The sequence below is a fragment of the Budorcas taxicolor genome, chromosome 3 (genome assembly GCF_023091745.1).
Source record: "Budorcas taxicolor isolate Tak-1 chromosome 3, Takin1.1, whole genome shotgun sequence".
Classification (NCBI taxonomy): domain Eukaryota; kingdom Metazoa; phylum Chordata; class Mammalia; order Artiodactyla; family Bovidae; genus Budorcas; species Budorcas taxicolor.
In genome coordinates, this window is record NC_068912.1 from 13,060,478 (window position 1) to 13,082,212 (window position 21,735).

Consider the following 21,735-nt stretch of genomic DNA (forward strand, 5'->3'; position numbering starts at 1 on the left):
GTCAGACTCCCAACATACTTTTCTTATACAGCTCCAACTCTGAGTCAGGCAGGCTGATAATCTCTCACCACCCCTCTGACTGCTGCTTGAAAGGACCTTGCAGCAGGGCATATTGATGCCTCTTAACAAATGCAAGTTTTCGGTCCAATGCTTGTATTTACCCAGGGCCTCCTTTCCTCACAAGTGATTATATTCAGAAGCTTACCAACTTTCAGAAGCTTCCTGTCCAGTCCAACCTCTCTGGCTCCTGTTAAGCAACTCATCCTCCATTTCACCCCCAAAACACTAGCAGATGTAGTGTCTAGAGTCTACCTACTATTGCTGATATTTATCTTTATTTTCACCTCTGTCACATTTTTTTTTCCTTTCAGAAATCTGAAAATCATCTTAAATGATCATTTACTCCTCAAAGAGCTAAGTCTTCTTGTAGATTTTATAATTAACTCTCTCTCATATCCATCCCTTCCCCTGGACACCCCTTACCATCCTGTTGGTTTAGACTCTCTTCTGTAGTTTCTGGACTGGTGCAGTGGTTTCTTCATGAATCTTCCTGGCTCCAGACATTCCCCATCCCAATTCCTCCTCTACACTGCAGTCAGAATGAATGTTCTAAAATGCATGCTGCTGTGCTGTGCTAGGTCGCTTCAGTAGTGTCCAACTCTTTGGGGCTCAATGGACTGTAGCCTGCCAGGTTCCTTTGCTGATGGGATTTTCCAGGTAAGAATACGGGTGTGGGTTGCCATGCCCTCCTTCAAGGGATCTCTGCAACCCAGGGATTGAACCTACATTTCTTACGTCTCTTACATTGACAGGTGAGTTCTTTACCATTAGCACAACCTGGGAAGCCCTCTAAAATGCATATCATCCTTCATTTTCTTTGTGTGTGTGTGTGTCCTTAGCATAGTGCTCTTTCTGGCCAAAAAAAGCTTCCTTTTTCTTTCTTCATGTTCTTGACTCTGTTAATAAAATACTATAGTCTGGAGAAAACTTTATCTTTATTTTTCTCTCCTTTTCTTTCACTTAATTTTCTGTATGAGTTGGGGAGAAATATATCTCAGTCTTGAAGCTTGAGCTCTCTGGTGGATTTGTCTGCCCACAGGATATATGATGTCTTTTCTCCTTCATGTGTGATCAGTAGGGCAGGTGTGACCCCTGAAGGATAAAGATAAATGCATAGGGTCTTGGATCCCAGTTGCAACCTAATGTAGATTCCTCAACAGTAAAGCTAATATTCTGAGCTTTTTCTGAATTCTGTGTCTGTTACTGCATCATTTCAGAATCTGCAGAAGGTAGAATGTGATAATAAGCATTTACAGAGCTATTTATAACTTTTCATCATCCAGATCCTACTAATACTTTTATATCATCTAGTGTTTTTAAAATTCAACATCAGTGTCTCCTGACATCTGACCACCACACAGGCTGTGATTCAGTCATTCCATAGTAGTTCTTATTGCTTAAACAGGTAATGCTCTTTCATTTGTCTGCATATGTACAACAAAGTCTTTTCTCATTCTGATTCTCCATTCTATTTATTATTTAATTCCTGTTCAACTGTCATCATCTCTCTGAAGTCTATTATTAGCTCCAAGTAAAGGTGATCATTTCTTCAATTGTGTTCCCAAGGTTTCTTATACTTTCCTTTCTTATAGCTGTGTTTACATGCTATTACAATTAGTTCAGTTCAGTTCAGTTGCTCAGTCATGTCTGACCCTCTGCAACCCCATGGATTGCAGCACACCAGGTTTCCCTGTCCATCACCAACTCCCGGAGCTTGCTCAAACTCATGTCCATCAAGTCAGTGATGACATCCAACCATCTCATCCTCTGTCATCCTCTTCTCCTCCTGCCTTCAATCTTTCCCAGCATCAGGGTCTTTTCCAATGAGTCAGTTCTTTGCATCAGGTGGCCAGAGTGTTGGAGTTTCAGCTTCAGCATCAGTCCTTCCAATGAATATTCAGGACTGATTTCCTTTAGGATGCACCAGTTTGATCTTCTTGAAGTCCAAGGGACTCTCAAGAGTCTTCTCTAGCACCACAGTTTTAAAGCATCAATTCTTTGGGGCTCAGCCTTCTTTATGGTCCAACTCTCACATGCCTACTGGAAAAACCATAGCTTTGATATAAGAACCTTTGTTGGCAAAGTGATGTCTCTGCTCTTCAATATGCTGTCTAGGTTTGTCACAGCTTTTCTTCCAAGGAGCAGTTCAGTTCAGTTCAGTTCAGTCGCTCAGTCATGTCCGACTCTTTGCAACCCCATGAGCTGCAGCATGCCAGGCCTCCCTGTTCATCACCAACTCCCAGAGCCCACCCAAACTCATGTCCATTGAGTTGGTGATGTCATCCAACCATCTCATCCTCTGTCTTCCCCTTCTCCTCCTGCCCTCAATCTTTCCCAGCATCAAGGTCTTTTCAAATGAGCCAGTTCTTCGCATCAAGTGGCCAAAATATTGGAGATTCAGCTTCAGCATCAGACCTTCCAATGAACACCCAGGACTGATCTCCTTTAGGATGGACTGGTTGGATTTCCTTGCAGTCCAAGGGACTCTCAAGAGTCTTCTCCAACACCACAGTTCAAAAGCATCAATTCTTCAGTGCTCAGCTTTCTTTATAGTCCAACTCTCACATCCATACATGACTACTGGAAAAATCATAGCGTTGACTAGATGGACCTTTGTCGTCAAAGGAATGTCTCTGCTTTTTAATATGCTGTCTAGGTTGGTCATAACCTTCCTTCCAAGGAGCAAGCGTCTTTTAATTTCATAGCTTCAGTCACCACCCACAGTGATTTTGGAGCCCAAGAAAATAAAATCTGTCACTGTTTCCACTGTTTCCTCATCTATTTGTGATGAAATGATGAGGTCAGATGCTATGATATTAGTTTTTTTAAAGTTGAATTTCAGGCCAGCTTTTTCACTCTCCTTGTTTACCCTCATCAAGAGGCTGTTTAGTTTTTTCTTTCCACCATTATTATTATTGAAGTATAGTTGATTTACAATGTTGTGTTAGTTTCAACTGTATAGCAAAGTTATTCGGTTATATACACACATATGTTTTCAGATTCTTTTCCCTTATAGGTTATTACAAATATTGAATATAGCTCCCTGTCCTATACTAACTGTTCCTTCTTGACCTGCATACAAGATTCTCAGGAGACCGGTAAGGTGGTCTGGTACTCACACTTAAGAATTTTCCAGTTTGTTGTGATCCACACAAAGGTTTTAGCATAGTCAATGAAGCAGAAGTAAATGTTTTTCTGGAACTTCCTGTCCATCATATCTTAGACTTAAGAACAATCTGATTTCGTTATGACAAGAACCTGCTTCCATTCAGTTTCCAAAGATGGGCATAAACCAGGACAAGCACAGAAAAGCAGATCCATGTGCTAGACCCTCTACTTAGCACTGGAGAAGCTGGTTTGAGAGAAATAAATCAAGCCATATTTGCAAAGATTGGCACCTTGACTCCGGGTTGCCCTCCTGACTCTGAATTATGGTGACTTCAACTTTGGAATTGTTCTATGATCTTTGGCCTCTATATTTTCCAGTCACTTCCATCTGGAAGGAAAGAATTGAAATTGGCTAATTAACCCCCACAAACCATACATGAGGATCAAGTATTGCTTGATCTTCTAATGTGAAATGGCCCTTATTCTTGGTACTTGCCTTTCCTTATGTGCGTTGTTTTCCTTGTTTACATAGTGAGGGGACTAAAGCAGAGCTCAATGGAGCTGGGATTACAGCAGAACCAAAGCATAGCAGGTTGGGATTTTTTGTTTTGTTTGTTTGTTTTCTTTTGTTTTCATCATCTTTCTGCCAATTCCGGCCACCTCCTTTCCTCTGGGACATGCTGAATTCAGCAAGTCCAGCTCTATCAGTCCTGACCTCTGAGCCCATTGGTTTCTAGTCATCTGATAAAGCCTCTGCTGCAGACAAAACCTGCCTCTTTCCCTCCTCAGAGCACACTTGCAACCAAAGCTGCATATTCCTGTTGTGGGGCCTCCTTCCAGCCTTACATTTCAGTTCACTATCTTCAGGCATCTGGGACATGGCTCTCTTTTTCTTCTTGATCTTTGGTGAGTATTTCTGCTCCTTTGGGTCTAGGCTTCAGAGTACTCTGGAACTTTGATTGGGGGAAGCCTTTCCTTGCCCATCTGGTACAGATCTAGGTATCTTTCAAGGAAAGTCTCTACTCTCCTTTCTCTATATCTGGTAATTATTCTAAATCCCCAAAGCCACTTAATCTGTACTCAGTTTATAATCCACCTTGATTACCAGAAAACTTTCTATTTCCCTATATTCATGCTATCAATTCAGTAATAATTTATACTATTGCTTTTTCACACAAATTTTCCTAAATGCACTATTTATAAAAAGACAAATAAATGGACCATGGGTAACAGCAAGAAAGGAAGTAGAACTGCAGGACAAACACCTTTCATTGATCATATTGATTCTTCTCAAATGTATTTCATGTGTTTCCCTAGTTTTTCCCAGTTTCTTATTGCTCAGATTAATTTAGAGTAAATTGAAATTTTGGAATCAAAGAGATATGTATTCAATTTTTGCTCTTTGATTTCTTAGCTGTCTGAATTTTAAAGTTATCATAGCCCTCCAAAATCTCATTCTCATATCTGTGAAGTAATGTTATGTTCCTCAGAGGTTTGTTAAGAGCCTTTCCACAAGATAAAAGAGCCTGCTAGGTCCCTCCCCTAATCAGTCACATCCATTTTAATTTTCTTGATGATCTAGTATACCACTGAAACCTACCAGTCTCTCAGTTGGGCATTTGTGTGTTCTATGCACAGTTCTGGTCACATTTCTAAACACCCATACACCCCTTATGTTACCTAGCAGATAGTTCCCCACCTCCTCTTGTGAAGTTACTATTGAATCTCTTAGGCTTACCTTCAGTTGCGTCTCCTTCATGAGTCTTTCTGACCTGTGATACTTATGGTGATCAACCCCACTACAGAGTTCTCAAGTTATCTTTGGGCTATGTCACTTTCACACCTATCATGCTCATCACATTCAGTTTCCTTTGCATATATACATGGTTTGTGTTCTTTATTAGACTTGTAAGGTGCTATTCATGATATAACCTTGAGTTTTAGGCAATTGCAGACAAAGTCTTTTTGAGTCATGTTGTTGCAAAGCAAATATTTGGAAGAAAATATTCCAGGACAAGTCAATGAAATACATGGATTTGCCTAAAAAGCTCTAGGCTGGAAGTCCAATGATATTAACTCCTTCAGAAAGACCCTATAAGGTGGGGTGGTATTGGGGGATGATGAGTTTTGCAGTTCAAAATACTGGGTTTCAGAAGCCACTGATAGTCACAGGACTCTCTCTATAGCATTTGCTGTTGTTCAGTAGCTGAGTCGTGTCTGTCTCTTTGCGACCCCCTGGACTGCAGCATGTCAGACTTCCCTGTCCTTCACCATCTCTCAAAGTTTGCATTAGGCTGGAGCCTAACGAGTAGATGAGTCTGATTACACAGAGATCTTGTAGGAAGAAACTCTGATCACTCAAAGATGTGCTGATACTTTAACCTGGAAGTTTGGAAATTAGCCTAGAACTGCTTTCTGAACTCTTAACCAGGTTCAGCAAACCACAGCCTGGAAACTAAGAATGGATATTACATGTTTAAACTGTGGGAAAAGTGAAAGGAATAATATTTTGTGACACATGAGAATGACATGAAATCTAAATTTAATTGTTCATAAATAAAGGTTTATTGGAACACAGCCAGGCTTATTCATTTACATGTAAATGGTTGCATTGACAGAGCTGATTGGTTATAACAGAGACTGTATAGCCCATGAAGCCTAAAATATTTGCTATTTGGCCTTTCACACAAAAGTTTGTTGACCATTGTCTAAATGCAGTGTCAGTGAACACAAAAAAAATACTGCCATTTTCCTCTATGTGAAAGGTTGCTGCTATGAACAGCAACCTGTGAATGATGCTGGGATTCTTGGCCTCTGGAAGAGAGGCATTCAACCTGTGGCCAGTGATGAGGCTGGGTTGCCAGAGCTTTTTGTGTAATCAAGTTTTATTAAACTATAATAGAGATAAAGAAATCTTCTGAAATAGACATCAGAAGAGGAACACTTCCATGAGTAAAACATACTGATGTGTTGAGCCATTATGGGTTCTGAGTCTTCGGTGAACAGACTTGAAGAAAGCTAAATAAGGTAAATACATTAGCATAGCTTAAGAAAAACATTTCCATAAGAAAAATGCATTGGTGAGCTCAAGGTTTGAGAAAAATTAAGTTCAGGTGGAAACAGGTGTTGTCATGGCAACACAGAATTTTAAAAGAACCCTCCTTTAATTTTGTATAGAGAAGGAAAAAATAAAATTGACACTTGTAGTTTGTTTCCTTCAATTGGGGACACCTAGCCTTCCTGCCTGTTACCCTCTCATATGCCTTTCAAGACATCTTTATCCTCCCCAACCGTGCATCTGTTGTGGAATCCGGAGTTGCAAAACATACCTCGGAGGACACTCAAGACAGTGGAGTACAGTTTATTACGCCAGCGGATCCAAGGGGAATAGTTCCCAACAAGGACCCTGATGTTTCTGAGAGGCCCAGTTTTATACTCCCACCCTCTCCACCTCCGCTATGTGACTGGTTACATGTTAGCAACCTCTTTGTTGTATATGACTGAGTTTTACAACAAATAGGTGCTAGGAGAACAAACAATTAAGATTAAGGGTGGGGCGGGGGGACAATGATTATACATCAAGGGGGATATCTCCATGGTTAATCTTACAGGGGCAGCTTGACCTCAACTACAATCTCCATTTGTCATCTGTAGGGAGGGAAGCCTCCAGCAGACCTGGTTTTCACTAGCAATGGTTTTCTCACTCTTGGGCAGGGTTCACTCCCAGTTCACATCCAGTCTTTAAGATGGATGACAGGCTTCAAGATGGAGTCTCTCTTGCTTCTCTCACACTGGCCCCAACACATCTTCCTAGAAACCTCCAACATGTTTTCCTGTTGGACTCAGATACTACATCACCACACTTCTAGTTTAGGTGGTCATCACCGATCAATCTAATAGATTAAAATAGAAAATCAAATATATCCATGCCTGGGGGTAGAGCCAACATCAGATGGAAAGGGAACATGATAGATCTAATTAGGCATGGTAGAATGGGCCTTTTTGGCTCTTAGTTTCCATGTGTTTTTTTTTTAGGCTGGTCATTCTAGGAGGAGAAGGAGGAGAAGGAGAAGGTCTCAGCCATGTCTAACCTTGGAGGCTGTGTAATTACCTCTCTGTCCCACAAAGTTCAACAAAACTTTCTAGAGAGTTGTGATTTTGAACAAAGCCTTGGCAATTGACTACTTGATCTCATTCACTTCTTTCTTTCTTTTTTATTTGCTCAGGCTTTTGCATTGGACCTGGACTTCTAGGTAAGATTTTTTGGGGTTGCAAGAGGGTGGGCTTTCAGCTCTGGAGAGTGGAAATTTTAATTTCCCAGGGCCAGGGAGATAGGTTGTGGCTCAAAAGAGCCCCAGTAGATTTTCTTTCTGGTTTCACAACCCACCTACTCAGTCTTATATGGGTAGATTTCCACTTTCAAAACTTAGAGAAAATTTGAGTGGTTTATACTGCAAAGGGATTCCTCTCTGTTTGGCCTGTATGACCCAAGACACTAACCCAGCTCTAGCTCCATCATTTAACAAAGCAGATGGCTTTCTTTCAGGCTCAGAAGACACCTCACCTCCTGGGAAGTAAACTTTCTTCTGCCCTTCTATATTCTACTACTTCCTGGTCCCTCTGCCAACTTTAATGTTATCATTGAACTAGAAATGCACCAGCCTCTGTGCACCTCATGGCTTCATCAGCAGAGTGCAGGCTGGATTTCAGTTGCCGCTGGCCACCTCTTAAAGGAGTCTTTCAGCAGAGCACAAACGGTTCAACTGAGGAGAGAATGGGGAGGCACAAAGAGAATTAGTCTGTGGAAGAGGAAGCCTCTGATGGTCCAAAAATCAAGGGGACTGGTTGAGGATTATGAGTTTCTTTGACATTGTCTCTTCAGCCTATTCTTTCTCTTGATAGTAGAGGCTTTATGAGAGAGGGGCAGCTGCAAATTCTGCTATGAATGTGGAGGATCTTATACCCTTCTGGGTCAATTTGCTTCCTTAAAGAAATGCTGCTTCTGGGTCCCAGACCAATACTCAGATGACCTGGTTTTTCTCCTCTGGCCTCCAGGGTTATGCCTTGCTGCAATTGCCAGGAGACAGCTGCCCTCTTTATACCCAGGGAGGGAGGACTCAACCTGGGTCCTTGTCTCTCAAGCCCTTGCTAATAAAGTAGGCTAAAATGCTGTCTAGGATGCAACTGCCCTGATGAGCTCCTTTGTTCTTCTCTTTAGCTTTTAAATCTTCTCAGCCCTTGTCTTCCCTTTAGCTGCATTTCTTTGATACTTATTCTCTTTCTCTCTCTAAAACATATTTCTTCTCTCCTACAATGTGGTCTAGTCCTCTATTTCATGGAAAAGGAAAACTTATTTAAAACCAGAATTTGAGGGCTTCCCTGGTGGTCCAGCAGTTAAGATGCCATGCTTCCAATGCAGGGTGGTGGATTTGATCCCTGGTTGAGGAAGTAAGATCCCACATGGCATGTGGCATGGCCAAATAAAAAATAAACCCAGAATTTTATAACTCAAAGTAAAATAAAATAGTCTGAGCATGATCCTGATATCGAATATTTGCTAGGGCAAACAATAATGCCTATCCAAACTCTAATCTTAGTTACAATGATCCAGAAGTTATTTCTAGGTGGCTTTTCTTGAATTATATATACATGCCTTAAACTTCAGAGTACAAGAATGGGAACTTTTCATAGTTTTTTATAGTTCAATTTTAATTTTTGTCTCTAACCTCCATTCCTCATGTCATTTTCCTCAAGAAATTATAGAAGAAGAGGAGAGAAACAAGAATAAATCAATAAATCAAATAGAAACTTCTCAATAGAGCTTAAAATCAACCAGGTAGACATCTTTCACCCAACTACTACTTCTGGGGTTGATGCCAAGTTCTAGGAAGTTTGTGCAGAGTTGAGACAAAGTAGTCAGTAGAAATTTGGGTCTAAGTAATTGTATTTCATTCACAGAGGTGTCTGAGTTGTTCCATGTAGCCCATATTGTCATATACTGTTCATAGAGTGATAGACCACAGGCCACAAACACAGATCCAAAGGCAGGGATATTAAGCCTTTTTTCCAAGTTTCACCAAAGGCCAAATAAAAATACAGTTTAAATAATAATAATAATAACAATAAAAGAGTGTAGCAGAACCAGAACTCAGAGATGGAGTCCTGGAGCTCCTCTTCCTTGTCTTCCCTTTTGACCCCCACTTTCTCACCCTTCAATTCTCCACATCTTGAAAATGGTAGTAGAATTCCAAGAAGACTGCATACATGCCTGAGTACTCTCTGGGTCGCTCCTAATCTGCAGCCAATATCTCGTTTCTTTGCAGAGTCTTCACCCAAAGTGCGACTGGTGAGAGGTCCCCATCGCTGTGAAGGGCGGGTGGAAGTGGAACGGAATGGCGAGTGGGGCACTGTGTGTGACGATGGCTGGAACATGGAAGATGTGGAAGTGGTGTGCCGGGAGCTGGGCTGTGGAGAAGCCAAGGGGACACCCAGTGGTAATTTATATAAGCCCCTGGCGGATGAAAAACAAAAGATCTTCATCCAAGATGTCAACTGCAATGGGACGGAAGATAAATTGATTGACTGTGACCAGGTGGAAGACGTTTATCAATGCTCCCACAGCGAGGATTCAGGGGCAATATGTGAGAGTGAGTATGGCAGGGCTCAATGACTATATGCCAACTGCCCATAGCCCGCATGACCACTCTTTGTCCTCTTTATCTTTATTCTCCACCATGAACTAATAGTTAACTGATTCCCTTTCCTTCACTTCTCGCCCTTTCTCAACTGTGGACCCTGGAGACAAAAATATCCTCATCTAGAACTGTTACTCCTCCTTGGTTGAACAGTGGCACTAGTGGTAAAGAACCTGTCTTCCAATACAGAGAACTAAGAGATGTGGGTTCAGTCCCTGGGTGGGGAAGATCCCATGCAGGAGGGCACAGCAACCCACTCCAGTATTTGCCTGGAGAATCCAATGGACAGAGGAGTCTGGCAGGCTACACTCCATAGAGTCACACAGAGTCAGACATGACTGAAGCGACTTAGCACACACACTTGGTTGAACTAATGATTTTCTCTTAGTTTCAATCTTAGTTTTTCTTTGTTTCAATCTATCCAAGAACCTGATTCTCTTCTTCACACACACAAGCATGCACAGATCTAATAACCACTAAACATTTGTATCTAAGGCTAAGTTGATGTTATGGGGAAGAAATGAGCTCCCAAAATATAATGTAAGTTCATCAGTTCTCAAGGAGTCTATCATCTAGTTAGGTAGACAGGAGATGCTCATAGGAAACCAACACATAACAACTGTGTATATATATGTATGCATGAGTACATGCTCAGTCTCTTCAGTTGTGTCTGCTCTTTGTGACCCTGTAGTCTGCCAATCTCCTCTGTCCATGGGATGCTCCATGCAAGAATACTGGAGTGGATTGCCATGCCCTCCTTGAGGGCATCTTTTCCACCCAGGGGTTGAATCCAGCCAGGTCTCCTGAGTCTCCTGCATTGCAGGTGGATTCTGTACCCACTGAGCCACCTGAGAAGACAATATATATAGACACAGACACACACACACACAACAATTGTATATATATAATTGTTGTATTTCTTTATTCCATTCATATGTTTGTTGTCTATGCATTAATTATTTTCTGTGTATCTATCTACTATCTATCTACTTTTCCATTAGACTGTGATTTGGCTAAGGGATTAGTCTGTTTCTCTTTGTCATTTGGTGACAAACAGTCACCAAATGTTTGTGCCCAATGCTGAGGTCTCATTCTTATTTCTGAGAAAGATTCAGAGTTAGGAGCCCCCTTATGTGGGAAGGCTGTGTTCTTGCAGGGAACAGAAACTTAATCTTTCTTTTCCCACAGTTCCAGAGACCGTGAGGCTGGTTGGTGGCCCTGGGAGCTGCAAGGGGCGCTTGGAGGTGAAGCACCAAGATCAATGGGGCACTGTGTGCAAAGCAGGCTGGAATCTCTCAGCTGCGAAGGTGGTGTGCCGACAACTGGGGTGTGGGAAGGCTACACTGACCAAAAAATGCTGTAACAAGGATACCCAGGGCCAAGGACTCATCTGGCTGAGCAATGTATCGTGCTCAGGACGGGAAGGAAACCTTCAGTATTGCCTTTCTGGGCTTGAGGGGAATAATAACTGCACCCATGATGAGGATACATGGGTCGAATGTGAAGGTAATGCCTATAAGTCCAGTGACTAGGTTCATTCATGAATTTGACTAAATAGAGTTCTATTCAATCAGTGTTTATAAAGAACTACTCTGGTAGCTGAGCTGGTAAAGAATCTGACTACAATGCAGGAGACTCTGGTTTGATTCCTGGGTCTGGAAGATCCCCTGGAGAAGGGTTAGGCTACCTACTCTAGTATTCTTGGGCTTCTCTGGTGTGTCAGATGGTAAAGAATCTGCCTGCAATGTGGAAGACCCAGGTTCAATCCCTGGGTTGGGAAGATCCTCTGGAGGAGAGCAGGACAACCCACTCCAGTATTCTTGCCTGGAGAATCCTCATGGACAGAGGAGCAGAGTCAAACAGGACTGAGTGACTAAGCACAGCACTCATGTATCAAATAACCATAGCAAAGATATTTAATTGTGCTGCTCATCAATTCTCTTGTTACAAAAATGGAGCTAATGATACTTGCCTTTGTATATGAAAATGCTTTAAGCAGTATTAAGTGCTAGATTAATATAAACTATTATTATATTGAATTCTATATAATAGGGATAGGACACACAATTCTATGCACTGTCGAAGTCTTCAATTAAAAAAAAAACTACTAGAAAGTCATTCATAAGTATTAGACTTTTATAAACTAGATGGGAAAGTAAAAGGTCTTATTGAAGGAAACAGACCTGGGACACATGGATTGGAAACTAGAGCAAGGGCTATGATCACAGAAACACAGGCAGGAAGAGAGCTTCAGAAGTGTTGATGGGATTTGAATGAGGATGTAGATGATGTTTATTTTTTTTCTTCTTTCCATGCGCCATTCCATCCCCTGACTCTGCAGATCCCTTTAAATTGAGGCTGGTAAATGGAGACACCAGGTGCTCTGGGCGACTGGAAGTGCTGCACAAAGGCATATGGGGCTCTGTCTGTGATGACGGCTGGGCGACAGAGGAGGAGCAGGTGGTGTGCCGGCAGCTGGGCTGTGGAAAGCCAGCCTTTGTACCTGCCAAAGCGCGGAGAAAGTTTGTCCCTGGGGATGGGCGCATCTGGCTAGATGATGTCCATTGCCAAGGGCAAGAGCAGTCCCTGGAGCAGTGTCAGCATAGGTCCTGGGGGTATCATGACTGCAACCACAAAGAAGATGTGGTCGTATTCTGCTTGGGTAAGCCCTGTAGATTGGGTAGTCCCCGTGGGGACAGGCATGGAGGGAGGTGAAGAAGCGGGTGGTGGGGTGTGAACTCTGAGGGTAAGGGTCATTCTACTAGTGCTGCACAGCTGCCCATAATAGTCACCTACTTTGTGTTACTTCAAGGAATTATTGAGAATCCTAGTCATGGACAGAATGATAATAATAGTTTAAAAATCCCATGCCATACAGTTATTGAGTGTGAGAATGAAAGATGTTATGAAAATTATTGAATTGACACCTTATTTTAAATGTAAAGTGAGTAAGAGTCAGAGAAAATGAGCAACTTTCCAAAATCATAAAAATGGTTTTCAAATGATGGAGCAGAAGTAAAATGACCAGTCTTGGCTCAGCTCAGGATTAGTTGACTTAGAGGACCCCAGGCCTCAAACTGTAAGTTAAAACTGTAGGAAATGGTCCCACCCCCTTCTACCTATTGTCACTAGCCAGATTTTAAATTAATCTGTGGGAATGGGGCTGGAGGAGGGGGCTCTTTGTGAATATCCATGAGAGTGTCTTTTCAGAGAAGCCAGGATTCCAGCTGTAAGTTGTAGACCTCCCACTATTGTTGGGCTTCCCTTGTGGCTCAGAATCTGTGGTAAAGAATCTGCCTGCAATGTGGGAGACCTGGGTTTGATCCCTGGGATGGGAAGCTCCCCTGGAGAAGGGAAAGGCTACCTATTCCAGTATTCTGGCCTGGAGAATTCCATGGACAGTATAGTCCATGGGGTCGCAAAGAGCTGAACATGACTGAGCGACTTTCACTTTCACTTCACAGAAGGGTAAAGGAAGAAATCTTGTCCCCATACGAGTCAGGAAATGCAAAGCATAGCCCTTGAGTGGCTGAGTCAAGACAGTCACAGCTCTGAAGCCCAGCTTTGTGGCATGCAGTGTGGAATGTGGCATGCAGGGCTGCCTGGTTACCTACTCAGGGAATTGTGTAAGAGCTGAGAGATGATCAAAAACATGAAGAGCAGCTAGTGCCAAGAAAAGGAGGGCTTTATTGATAGAAGACTAGTGTTTGAGTCAAGTCTGCCATTCTGAGGCTAGTTTTTCTCAGCTAGTCAAAAGGAGATACTTGCTCCATTTCTCTCAAAGAGTTTTGTGATTGTGGAGGGTGAGTAGTGCTAATATAAGTGAATATGGTTTGTGACTCACACGGGACCTGGTTGAATAAGTCTAAGGCACTGAACTAGACTCTGACATGGTTCATATCAGTGTGAGATAGGTATGTAATTAAGATCTGGGAGGGTCTCCCTTTCTATTCTGGGAACCAGTCTTCTTTCTTGACTGTACAGGAATGGCGGAGAGGAGCTACCCCATGTCCGAGGTCAGTGGCGGCCGGGAGGAACTACCCAGCATCCGAGGTCAGGGGCGGCGGCCGGGAGGAGACACCCCGCATCTGAGAGGAGACACCCCGCGTCCGAGGTCAGGGGCGGCGGCTGAGAGGAGTTAGCCCACGTCCGAGGTCAGTGGTGGCCGGGAGGAGCTACCCCGTGTCCGAGGTCAGGGGCGGCCGGGAGAAGCCACCTTGAGCCCGAGGCCAGGGGCGGTGACCCTGAGGAGCCACCCCGAGCCCGAGGCCAGGGGTGGCAGCTGGGAGGAGCCACCCACGCCCGAGGCCTGGGCCACTGGAGAAGGGAATGGCAAGCCACTTCAGTATTCTTGCCTTGAGAACCCCATGAACAGTATGAAAAGGCAAAATGATAGGATACTGAAAGAGGAACTCCCCAGGTCAGTAGGTGCCCAATATGCTACTGGAGATCAGTGGAGAAATACCTCCAGAAAGAATAAAGGGATGGAGCCTAAGCAAAAACAATACCCAGTTGTGGATGTGACTGCTGATAGAAGCAAGGTCCAATGCTGTAAAGAGCAATATTGCATAGGAACCTGGAATGTCAGTTCCATGAATCAAGGCAAATTGGAAGTGGTCACACAAGAGATGGCAAGGGTGAACGTCAACATTCTAGGAATCAGCGAACTAAAATGGACTGGAATGGGTGAATTTAACTCAGATGACCATTATATCTACTACTGCAGGCAGGAATCCCTCAGAAGAAATGGAGTAGCCTTCATGGTCAACAAAAGAGTCCAAAATGCAGTACTTGGATGCAATCTCAAAAACGACAGATCTCTGTTCTTCTCCAAGGCAAACCATTCAATATCACAGTTATCCAAGTCTATGCCCCAATCAGTAATGCTGAAGAAGCTGAAGCTGAATGGTTTTATGAAGACCTACAAGATCTTTAGAACTAACACCCAAAAAAGATGTCCTTTTCATTATAGGGGACTGGAATGCAAAAGTAGGAAGTCAAGAAACACCTGGAGTAACAGGCAAATTTGGCCTTGGAATGCAGAATGAAGTAGGGCAAAACTAATAGAGTTTTGCCAAGAAAATGCACTGGTCATAGCAAACAGCCTCTTCCAACAACGCAAGAGAAGACTCTACACATGGACATCACCAGATGGTCAACACCGAAATCACATTGATTATATGCTATGCAGCCAAAGATGGAGAAGCTCTATAAAGTCAACAAAAACAAGACCAGGAGCTGACTGTGGCTCAGATCATGAACTCCTTATTACCAAATTCAGACTGAAACTGAAGAAAGTAGGGAAAACCGCTAGACCATTCAGGTATGACCTAAATCAAATCCCTTATGATTATACAGTGAAAGTGAGAAATAGATTTAATGGCCTAGATCTGATAGATAGAGTGCCTGATGAACTATGGAATGAGGTTCGTGACATTGTACAGGAGACAGGGATCAAGACCAAGAAATGCAAAAAAGCAAAATGGCTGTCTGGGGAGGCCTTACAAATAGCTGTGAAAAGAAGAGAGGTGAAAAACAAAGGAGAAAAGGAAAGATATAAGCATCTGAATGCAGAGTTCCACAGAATAGCAAGAAGAGATAAGAAAGTCTTCTTCAGCGATCAATGCAAAGAAATAGAGGAAAATGACAGAATGGGAAAGACTAGAGATCTCTTCAAGAAAATTAGAGATACCAAGGGAACATTTCATGCAAAGATGGGCTCGATAAAGGACAGAAATGGTATGGACCTAACAGAAGCAGAAGATATTAAGAAGACGTGGCAAGAATATATGGAAGAACTGTACAAAAAAGATCTTCACGACCCAGATAATCATGATAATGTGATCACTAATCTAGAGCCAGACATCTTGGAATGTGAAGTCAAGTGGGCCTTAGAAAGCATCACTATGAACAAAGCTAGTGGAGGTGATGGAATTCCAGTTGAACTGTTTCAAATCCTGAAAGATCATGCTGTCAAAGTGCTGCACTCAATATGCCAGCAAATTTGGAAAACTCAGCAGTGGCCACAGGACTGGAAAAGGTCAGTTTTCATTCCAATTCCAAAGAAGGGAAATGCAAAAGAATGCTCAAACGACCACACAACTGCACTCATCTCACATGCTAGTAAAGTAATGCTCAAAATTCTCCAAGCCAGGCTTCAGCAATACGTGAACCGTGAATTCCCTGATGTTCAAGCTGGTTTTAGAAAAGGCAGAGGAACCAGAGATCAAATTGCCAACATCCACTGGATCATGGAAAAAGCAAGAGTTCCAGAATCACATCTATTTCTGCTTTATTGACTATGCCAAAGCCTTTGACTGTGTGGATTACAATAAACTGTGGAAAATTCTGAAAGAGATGGGAATACCAGACAACCTGACCTGCCTCTTGAGAAATCTGTATGCAGGTAAGGAAGCAACAGTTAGAACTGGACATAGAAGACCAGAGTGGTTCCAAATAGGAAAAGGAGTACGTCAAGGCTGTTTGTTGTCACCCTGCTTATTTAACTTATATGCAGAGTATATCATGAGAAACGCTGAACTGGAAGAAACACAAGGTGGAATCAAGATTGCTGGGAGAAATATCAATAAGCTCAGATATGCAGATGACACCACCCTTATGGCAGAAAGTGAAGACGAGCTAAAAAGCCTCTTGATGAAAGTGAAAGAGGAGAGCGAAAATGTTGGCTTAAAGCTCAACATTCAGGAAATGAAGATCATGGCATCTGGTGCCATCACTTCATGTGTAATAGATGGGGAAACGTAGAAACAATGTCAGACTTTATTTTTTGGGGCTCCAAAATCACTGCAGGTGGTGATTGCAGCCATGAAATTAAAAGATGCTTATTCCTTGGAAGAAAAGTTATGACCAATCTAGATAGTATATTCAAGAGCAGAGACATTACATTGCCGACTAAGGTCCATCTAGTCAAGACTATGGTTTTTCCTGTGGTCATGTATGGATGTAAGATTTGGACTGTGAAGAAGGCTGAGCGCCGAAGAATTGATGCTTTTGAACTGTGGTGTTGGAGAAGACTCTTGAGAGTCCCTTGGACTGCAAGGATTTCCAATCAGTCCATTCTGAAGGAGATCAGCCCTGGGATTTCTTTGGAAGAAATGATCCTAAAACTGAAGCTCCAGTACTTTGGCCACCTCATGCGAAGAGTTGATTCATTGGAAAAGACTCTGATGCTGGGAGGGATTGGGGGCAGGAGGAGAAGGGGACGACCGAGGATGAGATGGCTGGATGGCATCACGGACTCTATGGAAGTGAATCTGAGTGAACTCCGGGAGTTGGTGATGAACAGGGAGGCCTGGCGTGCTGCGATTCATGGGGCGGCAAAGAGTCAGACACGACTGAGCGACTGAACTGAACTGAACTGAACTTGAGCTTGAATGAAATAATCCTTTCTTGACATGTCCCGGTCCTTACTGTACATTCTTCTTCTCTTTACAGAAGAGCCGCCCTCACATTTGATGTTTGGCCTGACTCCGGCAGGGCCTGAGTGTCCTTTGCTTTCTCAAATGGCTTAGTGCAAGCACTGGGCCTGCAGGCTCAGCTACCACTCCCTCAGCCCCTCAGCAAGAATCTGAACACTCTTTGCTCTGAGCCAAGCACCCCATCGTCTCCTGGAGATATGAATTGTCGAATTTTCTCTTACCAAGGAAGATGACCTCGCAGTCACCTGCTCCTCACTGTCGACCCTCTGGCATTGATTCTGGCCCCTCCTGCTTCTTTCCAACCAGCCTGGGATCCCCAGGTCTGTTCCTTTGACCACTACAGGACATTTCTAAGACCAAACGTACATGTCTGTAAAGAACACGAAAGGAAGGAGACAACAAAAGGAAGATTTGAAGGGGAATATGGGTAAATAATGAGCTGAAACTTGAGGGAAAGCTCTTTGAATGTTTTTTCTCAAGCCTTCAACACTTTTTCTTAACCTTCAACAATTAACATCTCACTATTCTCCTGTTGTCTGATAAAAGAAGACACATTCTTTCAAGAGCAGAGCAGTATCCTGTAATCCTACACCTTTTCATGACACTTGGAAAAGAAATATCACACCCTCTGAATGCCCATAATAAAATGCCTTTGTTGACTATCCATATACAACTTGCCAACATGGTGTGCATTTAACATTAATCCCACAAATGTGTTGTAATTTTCCCAAGGAAAAATGTATGGACCTGTGACTAGAAGGGAAAGGAAGAGATGTAGAAAGAATTTGGGGGAATCCATCGTTGTGCTTCATGCCAATCGGATGATATCATTTTAATTTTGTCAGCTCAGATTTTAGGGTGTGTAAATCAGGTGCAAGACAGGATGATACTAAGGAGAGAATCATGGCTTGGTTCTAAAAACTGACATCAGGCTCTGAGACTGAGTTGAGTACCTGTTATGTGTCTGCATTTATGGTGGCTCAGATGGTAAAGTGTCTGTCTACAATGCAGGAGACCTGGGTTCGAGTCCTGGGTTGGGAAGATCCTCTGGAGAAGGAAATGGCAATCCACTCCAGTACTGTTGCCTGGAAAATCCCATGGACAGAGGGCCTGGTACACTACAGTCTATGGGATGGCAAAGAGTCGGTCATGACAGCGATTTCACGTCACTTCTTTCACTTCAAAGTCTCAAGAGTTGCCTCTCTGTGTGATACGCTCTTTCTACCCAAGGGGAAAGCAGGTGTGTCAGTTTTTCAGGGGTGGCCTTTCAGGTAGGATTAGGTAGAAGAGAACTTGCTGGCAGATGCAGTGATGCATGTAATACAGCTCTCTCCTCTGGATGGAGAACTTTCTCTCTATTTCCTATCATGGGAAAAATAGGGAAAATTAGCTTCATAAAAGAGAAGAAGATGACCTAATGGACACTTTGGTATCTATCATGTCTACTCAAAGAGATTTTGCCTCTGTTTGATCAGTTATCTCAGGTCTTCCTGATTTTCCCCACAGATGAGTATCATGTTCCCTAAACCATGTAATATCAATTGAGTTGGCCAAAAGTTCACTTGGATTTTCCTATAACATCTTATGGACAAATCTGAATGAACTTTTTGACCAACCCAGCAGAATCTAGAGACCTGCTGAACTGCCTTGATTGAGTCATTGAAAAGCTCTTTTATCCTAAGTAGAGTAGAACAAGGTTGGAATTTCACAAAAGAAACTTTGATTTCCTTTAAATTTTACATTAAATTTCTTTTGTAAAATTCTAACCAATAACACACCCGAGAACCAATCAGATAAAAGCAACAGCTGTTGGAGGAGGCCAAGTGATCCAATAAAGCAATAAGGCAAGACATGACAAAAGCCTAAAAGGTAGTCTTAGAGGTCTAATTAGAATGTGTCATTAAAGAGGAAATTGAGAAGCTCAAGGACAAGGTTGACACTAGCTTGCTAGCACAGTGCAGGAGAGAAGTGTCCCCTGGCCCGAGAATATGGCTGTTATCTTGATTTCTTAAGTGGACATGTGTAAAAACAGTGTATCAGAGCCTGAAGAAATTAGCATAGTGACAACGACTGAGTGCTCACGAACAGTCATGTGTTTCTTATTCCTGGACATGCCGCGAGTCTATCCCAGGTTTGTCTTACTAGAAGGTGCCCCAGCCAGATTCCTGCCCTTGCCCTGGCAAGGCAGTGGAGTAAAGTGGAGCTCTGCATTCAATGAAAATGTTACCCCTTGAATATTTTAGGAGTTGCCAGTTAGCATATGCGTTATTCCCAAAGAACCTGTTCTGTAACTGGCATCTCCTGACCCTTGCCCCATTCCAGATTCTAGCAACTCCCAAACTGCTCAGCACGCACATGCTCACTACACAATCCTACAGGAGTCCTGGGCAGCTGTGGGCCTCCAGGCCTGTGCCAAACACCAAGCACCTACATCATCTCGAGTAGGGAGGGAGACACTTTTCTCCTGGACTGGAAATTTACCCTGAGGCTGCAGCTGCAAATTGGCCCCACTCAGTCCCCACTTGGACTTGTTTCCTGGTGGTCCCAGGCTTCTCCAGCCACCAGGGCTGCCAGGTGTCCTTTTGTCTAGGTGGGGCTGTTCTCACAGTGGAAATGATTTATGCCACCTTCACATCAAGGCAGTTAACAACAGTATGCCTTCTCCATGCTGTTTCTCTTCCTAACTGACTTGTTAGAGAAGACCCCAAGGTTCTCAGTTCAGTTCAGTGGCTCGCACTTGTGGGTTCAGTCCCACCCAGCTCTAAAGGAATTCTATATAAGATAGGTGCACATTAAAATCCTTGTCCCAGCAAAAGTCCTGGGAATGAGTCTTCCTGGAAAAAATAGTCTATCTCATTATTATGGTTATGGGTGCCTGATTGACTTAGTATCCTATTAGCTGTTCAGATCATCTTTTCAAAATGCAAACCCCAAATAGACAGAATACTTACTTCCTGCCAGGTTTTTCTCTTAGAGACCCTAAAGCCCCTCTCTGAGTACTATAGCGAAGACTCAGAGAGGGTCCCTCCTTCAAGGGATCTTTGCAACCCAGGGATTGAACCTATATCTCTTATGTCTCCAGTATTGGCAGGTGAGTTGTTTACCACTAGCACCACCTGGAAAGCCCTCTAAAATGCATATGCTCCTTCATTTTGTGTGTATGTGAGTGTGTCCTTAGCACAATGCTCTTTCTGGCCAAAACAGCTTTCTTTTTCTTTCTTCATGTTCTTGACTCTGTTAATAAAATACTATAGTCTGGAGAAAACTTTCATCTTTAGTTTTCTCTCCTTTTCTTTCACTTAATTTTCTGTATGAGTTGGGGAGAAATATATCTCAGTCTTGAAGCTTGAGCTCTCTGGTACCCACAGGATATATGAAGTCTTTCTCCTTCATGTGTGATCAGTAGGGCAGGTGTGACCCCTGAAGGATAAAGATAAATGCATAGGGTCTTGGATCCCAGTTGCAAACTAATGTAGATTCCTCAACAGTAAAGCTAATATTCTGAGCTTTTTCTGAATTCTGTGTCTGTTACTGCATCATTTCAGAATCTGCAGAAGGTAGAATGTGAGTAATAAGCATTTACAGAGCTATTTATAACTTTTCATCATCCAGATCCTACTAATACTTCTATATCATCTAGTGTTTTTAAAATTCAACATCAGTGTCTCCTGACATCTGACCACCACACAGGCTGTGATTCAGTCATTCCATAGTAGTTCTTATTGCTTAAACAGGTAATGCTCTTTCATTTGTCTGCATATGTACAACAAAGTCTTTTCTCATTCTGATTCTCCATTCTATTTACTCTTTAGTTCCTGTTCAACTGTCATCATTTCTCTGAAGTCTATTATTAGCTCCAAGTAAAGGTGATCATTTCTTCAACTGTGTTCCCAAGGTTTCTTATACTTCCCTTTCTCATAGCTGTGTTTACATGCTATTACAATTAGTTCAGTTCAGTTCAGTCACTCAGTCGTGTCTGACCCTCTGCAACCTCATGGATTGCAGCACAACAGGTTTTCCTATCCATCATCAACTCCCGGAGCTTGCTCAAACTCATGTCCATCGAGTCAGTGATGCCATCCAACCATCTCATCCCCTTCTCCTCCTGCCTTCAATCTTTCCCAGCATCAGGGTCTTTTGCAATGAGTCAGTTCTTCAGCATCAGTCCTTCCAATGAATATTCAGGACTGATTTCCTTCAGGATGGAACAGTTTGAACTTCTTGCAGTCCAAGGGACTCTCAAGAGTTTTCTCTAGTACCACAGTTTTAAAGCATGAATTCTTTGGGACTCGGCCTTCCTTATGGTCCGACTGACACATCTGTACATGACTATTGGAAAACCCATAGCTTTAACTATACGAACTTGGAAAAACCATAGCTTTAACTATACGAACCTTTGTTGGCAAAGTGATGTCTCTGCTCTTCAATATGCT

The 21,735-nt window shown here is 42.8% G+C and overlaps 1 protein-coding gene across 1 annotated transcript in view; it reads left to right on the forward strand.

Annotated features, from left to right (window-relative positions):
* Positions 1-4,046: 4,046 nt before the first annotated feature.
* Positions 4,047-21,735, forward strand: part of CD5L (CD5 molecule like) — a 35,026-nt gene continuing 17,337 nt past the window's right edge. Inside the window, exons 1-5 of the mRNA XM_052637293.1 lie at positions 4,047-4,074; positions 7,395-7,421; positions 9,492-9,815; positions 11,052-11,369; positions 12,205-12,525. Coding sequence (XP_052493253.1) covers positions 4,047-4,074; positions 7,395-7,421; positions 9,492-9,815; positions 11,052-11,369; positions 12,205-12,525 — 1,018 coding nt within the window. The remainder of the gene's footprint in view (positions 4,075-7,394; positions 7,422-9,491; positions 9,816-11,051; positions 11,370-12,204; positions 12,526-21,735) is intronic.